The sequence below is a fragment of the Erythrolamprus reginae genome, chromosome 11 (genome assembly GCF_031021105.1).
Source record: "Erythrolamprus reginae isolate rEryReg1 chromosome 11, rEryReg1.hap1, whole genome shotgun sequence".
Lineage (NCBI taxonomy): Eukaryota > Metazoa > Chordata > Lepidosauria > Squamata > Dipsadidae > Erythrolamprus > Erythrolamprus reginae.
Window position 1 is genome coordinate 16,425,154 of NC_091960.1, and position 13,359 is coordinate 16,438,512.

General features: G+C 46.4%; 1 protein-coding gene across 2 annotated transcripts in view; it reads right to left on the reverse strand.

The window, feature by feature from the left end:
* Positions 1-13,359, reverse strand: part of PTPRU (protein tyrosine phosphatase receptor type U) — a 558,855-nt gene that overhangs the window by 36,436 nt on the left and 509,060 nt on the right. For both annotated transcript variants that reach the window (XM_070764504.1, XM_070764505.1), the window contains exon 27: positions 8,825-8,950. In XM_070764504.1, coding sequence (XP_070620605.1) covers positions 8,825-8,950 — 126 coding nt within the window. The remainder of the gene's footprint in view (positions 1-8,824; positions 8,951-13,359) is intronic.

Consider the following 13,359-nt stretch of genomic DNA (forward strand, 5'->3'; position numbering starts at 1 on the left):
AAACTCTTCTAGATCTAATACATACACATAACCAACTGAGTGTACAAGCATATCAAGATTCCTTGTGTTTCTGATGATGCTACATGATCATAAGATTTAAAAAATGATAATAAAGAGATGGAGAAAATTAAAGGTGGTAATGTATTCATTCCAGAATGGAGTTTAGAGCATCAGCTGTAAATCAGCTGAGAGGCATGAGGGATTTCATGGGGCATGATGGAAGAATGAAATGAGCTGCTCTTATTTGGTTCTGAGTTACTGTTTCTTTGGACTTATTCCTAAATATGGAAAGTCCTTCACCTTCTGCTGTGTCTGCATAGCAATAAGCCGGCTGTCAGATTCGAGCTCGCGTATCCCTCTCCAGGGTCCTGATTGGCCGCATAAGCATAGTTACTGTTAAAGCGGGAACCCTCCTTTGTATGTGATTGGTAGTTGCCTCAGAAGGCGTCCTGTATATAAGTCTGTGTTCTCTTGTGTAATTTCTTAAGCCTGTACCTGCCCTGTTGGCATGTTCTGATTAAACTTACATGTTCTGGTAAAAGGCCTCAGTTATTATACTGGCGACGAGATTTCAGCCCTGCATTTCCATCCAGCATCTGTGTCTGCAGTAAGTGACAATGTCTGTACAGCTTACTTTTCCCCCTTTCAACCCACAAGGGGAGACCTGGGATTCCTACGTTGCCCGCTTCGACTGCTTTCTAATTTCAAATGGGTATACCGAGATTTCTGGGGACCGCAAAAGATCTTATTTTCTCGGTTTCTGCGGCCCCGAGATGTTCGAGACTGCCAGAGCTTTATTCGCTCCCGTCTCTATCCATGATGTGCCTTGGGAGACTTTCCTATCAACTCTCCAAGATCACTATGCCCCTGCCCCGTCATGGTGTGCCCGGCGCTACGTTTTTTATCAGAGGAACCAGGCAGAGGGTGAATCCATTAATGAGTTTGTGGCCGCTCTCCGCCGGGCTGCTTTATATTGCGAGTTTACAGATTTAAATGATTACTTGCTGGACAGGCTAGTGTTCGGAGTCCGGGATGGCCGCCTTAAACGCCGGTTGTTGGCCACCCGGGATTTGACCTTTCAGACAGCTTTAGCTGAAGCTCGTGCTTTTGAGCTTTCCACGCTATCCCTGGCAGCCATGGACAGCTCGGTAAACGCAACAGCTAAAGTGCCAGCGGTGCCAGAGAACCCGAAAGCCGCTACAGAAAAGGAGGGCGGCAGCGAAGTTGAGGAGGAGGAGGTATGCCGGCTGGGTGCTTCTAGGGGTCGTGAGCCTCCTGCCAACCGCCCCCGGGCCCCTCTGTCCCCTTGCAGGGGTTGCGGGGGAAACCATTATAGGTCAAATTGCTCGTTTAAAGAAGCGGCTTGCCGGCGTTGCGGGGCCAGGGGCCACATTGCAAGAGTCTGCCGTTCCCGGAGGTCCCCTCCAGCCGCCCCTAGAGAGCAGAGGGAGTTCCAAGGTTTCAATCCCCGTTGGCAGAGGAGATTTTCTTCCACTAAGAGGGATGACTGCAATGCCATCTATAGCTACCCGCGCCCAGCTTCTACGTTCGTGAGGAAAACCTCAGGCTCTTCTGACAAGATCTCCGTGACAGTTCGTTTGGGTGGCGTGAATTGCTCCATGCAAGTGGACACGGGCTCCGCGCATTCATTGGTTTCCTGGACCACCATCAAGAAATGCATGCCCGGATTGAGCAGGAATCGGTTGCAGCCATGTACTGTGACTTTACGGGACTACCAAGGGGCGCCCATTCCGGTGTTGGGGGAAGGGAGATTCCCTGTCATGTTCAAATCGTTCATGGGCAGGTTGCCTCTGATGGTGGTGGACGGGCCATTCTCCAGCCTCCTGGGGTTAGACTGGTTTAAGGCTTTGGGGTTTTCTGTTGCGGGGGTGAACGCTGTGAGAGGGGAATCAGTATTTCAAGGGCTTACTAAGGAATTCCCCTCCGTCTTCGATGACAAGCTGGGTTGCTACACGGGAACCCCGATTACTTTTAGCCTTGATTCCAAAGTGCCAGCTGTGAGGCTGAAGCCCCGCAGGGTGCCCATTCCCCTCCGGCCAAAAGTTGATGCCGAATTGGACCGTCTGATTGCACAAGGGGTGTTAGAGCCGGTTGACCAGGCTGTCTGGGAGACCCCACTGGTCATCGCTTTCAAAGGGGATGGGGGATTGAGACTGTGCGGGGATTATAAGTGCACTGTTAATAAGGCCCTGGCTCACCACTCATACCCGCTCCCAGTGGTGCAGCAGTTACTTCACACTCTGGGTAATGGTAAGATCTTTGCCAAGCTTGATTTATCCCAGGCTTACCAACAGCTCCCCGTAGACCCCTTAACAGCAGAAGCCCAGGCGATCATAACGCATAGGGGGGTGTTCAGGTGCCACAGGCTACAATTTGGGGTCTCTATTGCACCGGGGTTGTTCCAGGGGTTGATGGAACGGTTGCTGTATGGGCTGGAAGGCACGGTGCCCTACTTTGACGACGTCCTGGTCTCGGGGAGTTCCGAGGACGAACTTCTTCGCAGGGTTAAAAAGGTACTACTCAAATTCCAAGAAGCGGGACTGAAGCTCAAATCGAAAAAGTGTGTCTTTGGGGTTCCAGAGGTTGATTTCCTGGGATTCAGGGTGGATGAAAAGGGAATCCATCCCACCCCTGAAAAGACTAGGGCCATTTGGGATGCCCCCAGACCCCAGTCGAAGGAGGAGCTGCAGGCTTTCCTGGGTCTCTTGAATTTTTATGCGGTGTTTATCCCGCACAAGGCTTCGGTGGCAGAGCCGTTGCATAGGCTTCTGGACAAGCGGTCAGTTTGGCACTGGGGGGAGCGGGAGGAAGCTTCTTTCAGAGGGGTCAAAGGAATACTCACCTCAAACAGTGTCCTGGCTCAGTATTCCCCTAGTCTGCCATTAGTTCTCACCTGTGACGCTTCCAGGTACGGAGTGGGTGCTGTCCTCAGCCACAGATTGCCAAACGGCTCGGAAGCCCCTTTGGCGTTTTTTTCCCGGACTTTGGCCGCAGCAGAAAGGAACTATGGCCAAATAGATAAAGAGGCATTGGCCCTAGTGGCGGGAGTTCGCCGTTTCCACGAGTATTTGTATGGCAGAAGGTTCGAGTTAGTGACGGATCACCAGCCCTTGCTAGGGTTACTCTCAGGTAACCGCCAGAGCCCAGCTGTCTTGTCTCCACGTATGACACGCTGGATTGTCTTTATGGCCAATTACACTTACACGTTAACATACAAACCGGGTCGTCACATTGCACATGCAGACGCACTCAGCAGGTGCCCAGTACATGAAGAAGTAACAGACCCTGCACCGGCCAGCTCCGTTTTTGCTTTGACAGACGGGCCAGTTGTACTGGCTGCCCCCGAGGTATCTAGAGAGACAGGGAAAGACCGCATTCTGGCCCAGGTAAGGCAATGGGTTTTGAGGGGGTGGCCACACTCTTCCCCAGCTGACCAGTTCATTCCGTTTTTCCGCTGTCGCACGGAGTTCTCCGTAGAGAAAGGAGTTCTATTAAGGGGGGGCAGAGTGGTTATACCTGGCAAACTGAGGAACCAGGTGTTGTCCCTGCTGCACAAGGGGCACCCTGGAATAGTTAGAATGAAGGGTCTGGCCAGGGATTACGTGTGGTGGCCAGCATTAGATAAGGAAGTGGAGCAATGTGTGGCTAACTGTGCTGTTTGCCAGGAGAGCAGGTCTTTACCCCCACGAGCGGAACCTTTAACATGGGAACCACCAGCTAGCCCCTGGACACGCTTGCACATAGATTTGGCCGGTCCCTTCATGGGGCAAACATTTTTAATCACCGTGGATGCATACTCCAAGTGGGTAGAGGTGGCCCAGATGCAGTCCACTCAGTCACAGGCCATCATAGAATCCTTAATGACCCTATTTGCCACGCACGGGTTCCCGGATCTACTGGTCTCGGATAACGGCCCGCAGTTCACATCAGTCCTCTTTGAATCCTTTTTGGCCACAGCTGGCATTAGACATGCCTTGACCTCGCCTTGGCATCCGGCCAGTAATGGCCAGGCGGAACGGGCAGTTAGGTCAGTTAAAGAGTCCCTCAAACGGCTGCCCCAGAACTCTTGGAAGGCTAGATTGGCTGATGTGCTCATGGCTCAACATACCACCCCATGTGTAACCACGGGGAAGACGCCAGCAGAGCTTTTAATGGGTCGCAAATTGCGAATCATACTTGACAGGTTGCACCCAGGGTATGCGGGAACAGTACAGTGGCCAGAAGCTGCCAGACGTGAGGTGTCTGTAGGAGACGCGGTATTTGCCCGTGCCTTTTCAGGACATAGGAATTGGGAGAAAGGTATAGTTTGCAGGGAACTGGGGCCTCGTTCGTTCGAGGTAGAACTAAGAGACGGACGAATTTGGAAAAGACACCTGGATCAGATTAGACTTAATAGGGAGGATCGGCAGGAAGATCGGGAAGCCAATGAGTTCCAGGGGGTGTGTCTTCAGGACCCACCCACAGCTGCAGGAACTTCAGGAAACTTTCCCTCAGCGTTTCACAGGGAAGAAGAAGTGGGCCAGGCTCCCAGTCCAATCCATCCGGCCGAGATCGAGAGGTCGGAACATCCCACAGAGCCCCGGCGCTCCGAGAGAATCTGTCGCAGACCTGGGTATTTAAAAGATTATGTTTGTGTCAGCCGAAGGGGCAGGAGTGCTGTGTCTGCATAGCAATAAGCCGGCTGTCAGATTCGAGCTCGCGTATCCCTCTCCAGGGTCCTGATTGGCCGCATAAGCATAGTTACTGTTAAAGCGGGAACCCTCCTTTGTATGTGATTGGTAGTTGCCTCAGAAGGCGTCCTGTATATAAGTCTGTGTTCTCTTGTGTAATTTCTTAAGCCTGTACCTGCCCTGTTGGCATGTTCTGATTAAACTTACATGTTCTGGTAAAAGGCCTCAGTTATTATACCTTCAACAAGGGAAGTCAATCAGAGAGGACAGATTCACTTAACAACCTTGTGATTCCAGTGCAGTGATTTGCTTAATAATCTGGTAAAAAAGTTATAATATCAGAGGTGATCAGAGGTGAAATCCCACAGGGTTTTTTATTTATTTATTTATTTATTTATTTTTATTTACTTACTTACTTACTTACTTACTTACTTACTTACTTACTTACTTACTTACTTACTTTGTCCAATACAAATTGAAAGTTAAGGAGAATGAAAACGTGTAGTAGTAAATATCAGGGAAGGGATAGAAGAAGAGATATGAGAATAGAATACATCAATGAAGAACAGAGGAAGGATATATGGATGGGAGAAAAGATATATAAAATATAGGAGAGACAATTGGACAGGGGACGGAAGGCACACTAGTGCACTTATGCTCGCCCCTTACTGACCTCTAAGGAATCTGGAGAAGTCAACTGTGGAAAGTCTAAGGGAAAAATGTTGGGGGTTGACACCACGGAGTCTGGTAAAGACTTCCATGCTTCAACAACTCGATTGCTAAAGTCATATTTTTTACAGTCATGTTTGGACCTGTTGCGTGCTCTTGTGTTATTGCGGTTGAAGCTGAAGGTTCTGGAGAATCCGTTGCAGAAATTTTGAGTAGTTCAGAGAACTGGCAAATCCCACCTCTGGCTGGTCCCTGAGTGGAGGGGGAATGGAGATTTTGCAGGATACTTCCCCTCAGTGAAAGGCTACCAAAATTTTTACTTTCACACTGTGGCCGTGGCTTATGCAGGATGCCCTGCATTTTCTTTCAACATCTTTCAGTGCAAATTGGCAAATTGGGTGGTCTGGGATGGAGCTCTATTTTCGCTACCTCACTGCATGCCCCCCTTCCATCCAAGCAATAGCCCACCCCTTCTTCCCCTGACAGCCCACCAAGCCATGCCCACCAAGCAGTGATGGGCTCCTACGGGTACGGTCAGGTACGCATTACCGGTAGCAAAATTTTGATTTCTTTTCTTTTTTTTCCCTTCTAGGCTCTGGGTATGTTTTTCCTATCACAGTAAATGAGGTTGAATGTGTATAATTTTAGAACAGTTGTGCGTGCGTGTGTGTACATACACTTTATATAGTAGATAACCAGGAGTGGGCTACTGCCTGGATTGGGGGGGGGAACGCAATGGAGTAGCAAAAATGGAGCTCCACCCCACAGCACCCAATTTGCACTGAAAGATGTTGAAGCAAAATGCATAAGCCACGCCACAGTGTGGTAGTAAAAATTTTGGTAGCCCATCACTGCCACCAAGCCACGCCCACAGAACTGGTAGTAAAAAAATGGATTTCACCACTGGCCGTGGCTCATTTAATAGTTGCCCCTCTTAGCAATGGGCACTGTTGTCCTATTGTAAGTCAAGGACTACCTGTACTAGAACTAAACTTGTTTAAAAAATGATTTGGAAGAGGTGCTTACTGATGTACAAAATCCAGAAAAGCACAACTCTTTTATAGCACCACTGCATTTGCACTCCCAAAAATTCCATATCATTCCTCCCAACCATAGTTGCGAAGAATGCAGAACCCTGCCCTATTGCCAACCATCTATCTATCTTCTGGCAGTCAATGATTGTTGGCTGCTTGCATTCATTTAGTATTCACCACATCATCAACATCATCATCATCATAAAAGAGAGAGAATGAAAGGGAAAGAGAAGGGAAGCAGGGGTAAGGAAATGAGGCCCGGTAATACTTTCATAATATAGGTAGATTTGCAATATAATGTAGTTAGTATGGAATGGAATGAAGGAGGATTATCCGCCCTTAGCTAAGCGAGCCTGGAATTTAGCAGTGCTGGATAGAAAGCTCAGTACAAAATCAGTGGAAAGGAAGAAAATCCTACGAGGCTCAAAACGGGTTTCCAGACTGACTCTCCATGGGTGGCATTATTAATGCCATTGTAATAACCTGAGACAGGACAGATATTGAAAAAAGGGGGAAATTAGCTACCATTTTCTGAACAACCTGCAATGAAATTTCCCTTGAGTTTTCCTTTCTACAATTGTTCAAATGTCTGAATCGGGGGCTAGTGGGACCCCAGCTCCTGTAATCCCCAACCCACCAGGGGTAGATTGCTATTGAATCAGACCAGCATTATTATGATACAGTGGTACCTCGGTATTCGACCATAATCCGTTCCAGAAGTGTGGTCGAGAACCGATTTGGTCGAATACCGAATTAATTTATCCCATAGGAAATAATGGAAATGGGTTTAATTGGTTTCCAGCCCCTATTTCCTTCATTTCCTATGGGATAAAGATCTGAGGAAGGGTGGGGGCAGCTGCAATACCAGCAGTTTCGGGGGCTCCTTCTTCCCTTTAAGCAGCTACACCAACTTTCTCCTTCTTAGCGAGGGCGGCTTTCCTTCGAGCAGCAGCAGCGCCGGGAACGTCACATGAGAAAAGGAAGCTGCTGGCGGGACCCAGGGGAAGAGCCTTCTCTGTGGCGGCCCCGACCCTTTGGAACCAACTCCCCCCAGATATCAGAGTTGCCCCCACCCTCCTAGCCTTTCGTAAGCTCCTTAAAACCCACCTCTGTCGTCAGGCATGGGGGAATTGACATGTTCCTTCCCCCTAGGCTTATAAAAATTTATGCATGGTACGCTAGTGTGTATGATTGGTTTTAATTTGTGGTGTTTTTTAAAGTAATTTAAGTATTGGATTTGTCTTACATTGTATTGCTATTGCTGTGAGCCGCCCCGAGTCTGCGGAGAGGGGCGGCATACAAATCTGATTAAACTTGAAACTTGAAACTTGAAGTGGACTTGGCGGAGGCTCCCCACGCCGGGGACGGCGCCCCAGAGACAGTTGGCGGTGCCCCTCAGCAGGCGGTCGCTCTTGCCCGTGAAGGTGGTGAGGTACTCCATGAGGAGCTGCCGGGATTACATTTCGGATAATGAACAAAATTTTCTCTGGCTGTTCGGTATCTGAATTTTTGTTCAGATACCGAAGCAAATTTTTGCCGAAAATTTTGTTCGTTATCCGAAATGTACGAGAAAGGAAGCGTTCGAGTACCGAGGTACCACTGTAGTTGCATTATATAGTGTATGAATATATGTGTATGAATTTTGATGAACTGATCTTCAACTGTAACAATGATAAGGAACTACATTTTCTAACACTATATGTTTGTATGTTATGTCATAGAAACATAGAAGATTGACAGCAGAAAAAGACCTCATGGTCCATCTAGTCTGCCCTTATACTATTTCCTGTATTTTATCTTAGGATGGATCTATGTTTATCCCAGGCATGTTTAAATTCAGTTACTGTGGATTTACCAACCACATCTGCTGGAAGTTTGTTCCAAGCATCTATTACTCTTTCAGTAAAATAATATTTTCTCATGTTGCTTCTGATTTTTCCCCTGACTAAACTCAGATTGTGCCCCCTTGTTCTTGTGTTCACTTTCCTATTAAAAACACTTCCCTCCTGGACCTTATTTAACCCTTTGACATATTTAAATGTTTCAATCGTGTCCCCCCTTTTCCTTCTGTCCTCCAGACTATACAGATTGAGTTCATTAAGTCTTTCCTGATACGTTTTATGCTTAAGACCTTCCACCGTTTTTGTAGCCCGTCTTTGGACCCGTTCAATTCTATCAATATCTTTTTGTAGGTGAGGTCTCCAGAACTGAACACAGTATTCCAAATGTGGTCTCACCAGCAGATGTTTATATTTTTTGTGTATAATAAGAAAAAGAAAGAAAAATAAAAGAGTTGCTCCAAATGACTTTTTAGATCAAGTTTTCAGAGAGAGAGAGAGAGAGAGAGAGAGAGAGAGAGAGAGAGAGAGAGAGAGAGAGAGCGCAGATGTTTACAGGAAAAAATAGTGCAGATGTTTAGAGCAAACTCACCCGTGTTATGTTCTGCACCCGGAAAAGACGGGCAATAACATCTTCATCACTTGACCGAGATATATATTCCACCTGCATCGGTCCATATTGCTGAAGGCCCGGTTCTGGCCAATATTGTAAACAAGGCTAAAAGGAGAGGAACCAAAGTGGCATGAGTCCCTGGCACTGTAGAGATAGATTTACTTACCCAATAAGCCAAAAAGTGGTCCATTTGGCTTGGAGTTAATATATTGTACAATTTCAACCAGGGCAGTATAGGGTCGCTCGTCCTACCTCCTACCAGTGCGTCCTCCGAGGACGTTGCGGGTGTGCATGCGCCCCACTAGCGTGTCAGCACGAGATTTGGCTTCTGCGCATGCACAGCAAGTGAAATCTCAAGTGAGGATTATTGAGAGAGTGAGATTTCAGCAATTTCCGCTGATATTTTTGCTTCTGCACATGTACAGAAGCCAAGAATCAGCAAAAATCACTGAAATCTTGCTTGTATGAGTGTCCACACATGAGATTTCACCTGTTGCACATGCGCAGAAGCCAAATCTCATGCGGGGGCATGTTGGGGGTGCATTGGGGGCATGCAGCTGTGAACACATCCCGGAATTCCCTACTGGGACAGGGCACCTGAGCTCACTGGCTGCTGCCCACCACTGAACCAGGGAAACCAAAGGTAGAAGGGTGGATTCAGAATTTTAAGGTCGAAGAAAAAAGTTGATGCATGCTTCAATGGATTAAACTTTGCTGTTCTCCCTTCCCTTTTGCCATTAAATGTTTTTTCTCTCCCCTTTCCCCAAACCTCCAAAGTTTGCCTCCACTTTTATGCGCATTGGTTATTTTACTTTGTTATTCTTTGTAATTCCCCTAATAAAGAATAATCCCTCCACTGTGGAATCTCTGCACCGTGGATTTGAGAATAGCTTACAGAATTTGCTTTTTTGTGCAATTGTAAAACCCATCACTCCTTCCTGCACGCACCCACGTCTAGTCCCTCTTTCTCTAAACGAATAAATCTCATCTGTTTAACCTCCCCCACAGCAGGGAAGCAATTCAATGTTATCAACATCCCCTTCAATCAAGGTTTGTTTTCAGCCAATTTCACCTAGGATACATCAGGACAAGGTTTAATATTGCTCGGCATTAAAGTGGCAGGGAATGATGACTGATAGGAAGGACTCTTGATATCCATTCACCTGGCACAGCCAAACTGATGCGTTGTCTACTCGGGGCATTATGAATGAGATTGTTTTCAGACCAGGTTCAGCTGTAAATATTATCCCTGTAAACACATAATGGTTTATTCAGGAACAGGCGTGAACCTGCAGATTGGTCCATTGCACTAGACCAGAAGTCACAGCCATTATAAAAGTCCTTGTTTCTAGGTTCCAACTCAAGGATTTTCTCTCTTGTTCTTTTGATACAATGGGTGTTTGCTTCTTTACATGATCACTCTGGGAACAGAATAATATCTGGGGACAGAATGGTTCCAGGGGTGGGCTTCGAAAACTTTAGCAATGGTTTTATTTATTTATTTATTCGACTTCTATGCGGCCCAGTCATGAAGGACTCAGGGCGGCTTACAAAATAATAATACAAATACAAAAGATACAAAGTTCTCTGCCTCATTGCTGGATGGGTGTGGCTGTGGTGGGAGTGGCCAAGTGGGAATGGCAGGAGGGCGTGTTTTTGCCCTCCCTGAACTACGGAATCCTTTCTCTAGCTTCCAGGAGGAAAGATATGGCCCCCGCAGGCTCCAGAGGCCATCTAGATACTGGAAGCAGGCCCTTTCCTGGTCTTCCTGAATTCTAGTAGGCCCGTTTTTCACCCTCTATGAGCCGCCATGCACGCCCTGCAAATACATACACCCAAAATGGGCTACATGAGGATTCCTGGGAGGAGTGGATGGGTGAATGAGGCCAGCCAGGAGTGGGATTTGGGAGTTCTCCGAACTGAACAGAATCTTAGCTAGAGGTTCTCTGGAATCCCTGTGAACTCCTAGCAGCCCACCCCTGAACGGTTCTCTCTCCAGCATGAAAACTGTTATTCCTGCCCCACCAACTTCCTTCCCTAATGCAACTACCAGGATGGAACTATCAACACAAAACCCACGGTGTTTTATCTCCACACTTTAAACACAACATTTAGCCTTTTCAGCCTGTCTAACCATTCAGGTTGCATTGGGCATCAAGTATATTTAAAGAATACAGGTAGTCCCTAACTTACAACAGTTCATTTAGTGACCATTCAAAGTTGCGATGGCACTGGGGAAATAAATGATTCATGACCGTTTTTCCACACTTAAAACTGTTGCAGCATCCCCCCGGTCACATGATCAAAATTCAGACCCTTGGCAGCTGACTCATATTTATGATGGTGACAATGGTCCAGGGTCACGTGATCACCTTTTTGTGACCTCCTGACAAGCAAACTCAATGATAAAGACTCCCTTAACAATCACATTAGTAGCTTAACAACTGCGGTGATTCACTTAATTAACAACAAGGGTAAGAAAGGTTGTAAAATGTGGCAAAATTCGCTTAGCCAATGTCTCACTTGGCAACAGAGATGGTCAAGGACTACCTGTAATTGAGTGAAACATAGAAGATTGACGGCAGGAAAAGACCTCATGGTTCATCTAGTCTGCCCTTATACTACTTCCTGTATTTTATCTTAGGATGGCTATATGTTTATCCCAGGCATGTTTCAATTCAGTTCCTGTGGATTTACCAACCACATCTGCTGGAAGTTTGTTCCAAGCATGAAAACTGTCAATCTTTGCAATCACAATGCTGTCCAAACTAAGAGCCATCATTTGGGCATTGCAACTTCCTCCTGCAAGGCAGTGGTGGGCTACGAGCCGGAACGCTAAATTGCACTTTGGTGGTATTTCGGCGAGGTTTAACCTGTGGCTCCATGTGTGATTTTGCTTCCTCCACAGGTGCAGCAGCAAAATCGCACTGGTCCCGCAAGGACTTATAAGCCGCGGCGGCAAGCGCAATTTAGCATTCCAGCTCGTAGAACACCGCTGCTGCAAGACATGATTCAAACGGGGGATATGTCCTCCAAACTCCCTTCCCAAAGTCACTTGCAGAATTATTGACTGAAGTAAACATTTAAAATGAGGCTGAAATTGCACTAGGCACACATCCCTAAAGAAGCAGGTGTCCAAAATGATGAGCAGAATAAGATAACAGAGAAACAAAAACAGAGTTATATTGAACCCATAGTGGGAAGCATAGAGATCTGATAGGGTCGATCTGAATCAAGTTTGCACAGCATCCATATAGTTCGTCTGTTTTAATTAGCCCGTTTTCTGGACCTGAGTCATAAACTCATCCAAAAGGCTGAACACGCAAAATGTGTTATGCTGCAAAAATGTACACGAAGTTTTTTTTAAAAAAAACTTAGCATGCTATACTGACCCAGGCAGAAAGTTTTCAACTGACTCGGTTAAATGTGCTAAACTAGTCTGATTCCGAAGACCGGAGAAGAACCAGAGTTTCTTATGTTGGATGAAAATGGGTAGTTCTGCCTCTCTTCTCTTTTCCAGTTAAGTTCCCCAATTCTTAGATCGCCCTGTTGCAGCAGAGTTCACTGCTTGGATTTCCCCCTGTGTCAATTGCTTCCAGAGCTAATTTCACTCCTGAATAAACTCCCTTTGGCCCTGCAGTATTACTAGACCTCCTGATATGGTAGTACTGAGAATAATGTTTATTTTCCTCTTCTGTTTATTAAGCATGCAGTGGTCCCCTTTAACTCAGCCAGCAAGACTGACAAAAGGAAGCTCATCTTGACTCATAGGGGGGTCCTTTAATTCCCCCGTCTCCTTGATTCAGTACAACAATAAGTTGGGCCATTGGCCCTGGAAGTGTTTGATCTTGACTCATAAAATCATCCATTTAATGAAGGTGTCCATTAAGAGTCTACAGTTGCTTTGAAAATGTGGTACTTTTCAAAAAAAAAAATCAAGCAAATTAACATTATGGACTTGTAATGGGTTCTTAAAACTGCCATGAACCCAACTAGGGTGCTTTGATGGTTTAGGGAGAAAGACTCAAACTTCCCAAATGCTCCATAGTTTGAAGATCTAAATATATAAAAGATAGATTCCTAAAATTAAATCCATAGGATGTTTATGCCTGCTTTTGCCTGGAGCCCTTAAGGATCAACGTTGAGAATTTCTCAAAGGCATATAGGCTTTGAAGTTTCCAAAAGATGCCCTAATTAATTCATGAGCCATGAGCCAAACTTCAAAAGAAATATAGCCATTTATTAGGAGCGACATTTTGGCAATACTCAGAAACAGTCAGAACTGAGCTCACATAGGTTACGTGCCCTCATGACCCTGTTTCCCACCCCCACACACCACCCCCACTGGACATGTCATAAATCATGTCTAGTGGTTCTCCAATGAACCATGTTGGCAGGCTGTGAAACCCACACCCTTCCTATTGACTCTGGTAACCTAGAACACAATTTGTAAAAGAAACATTTGTGGAACATAGTTTCAGTTAGTACAATTGGCAACTCCACTGGCTCTCTCC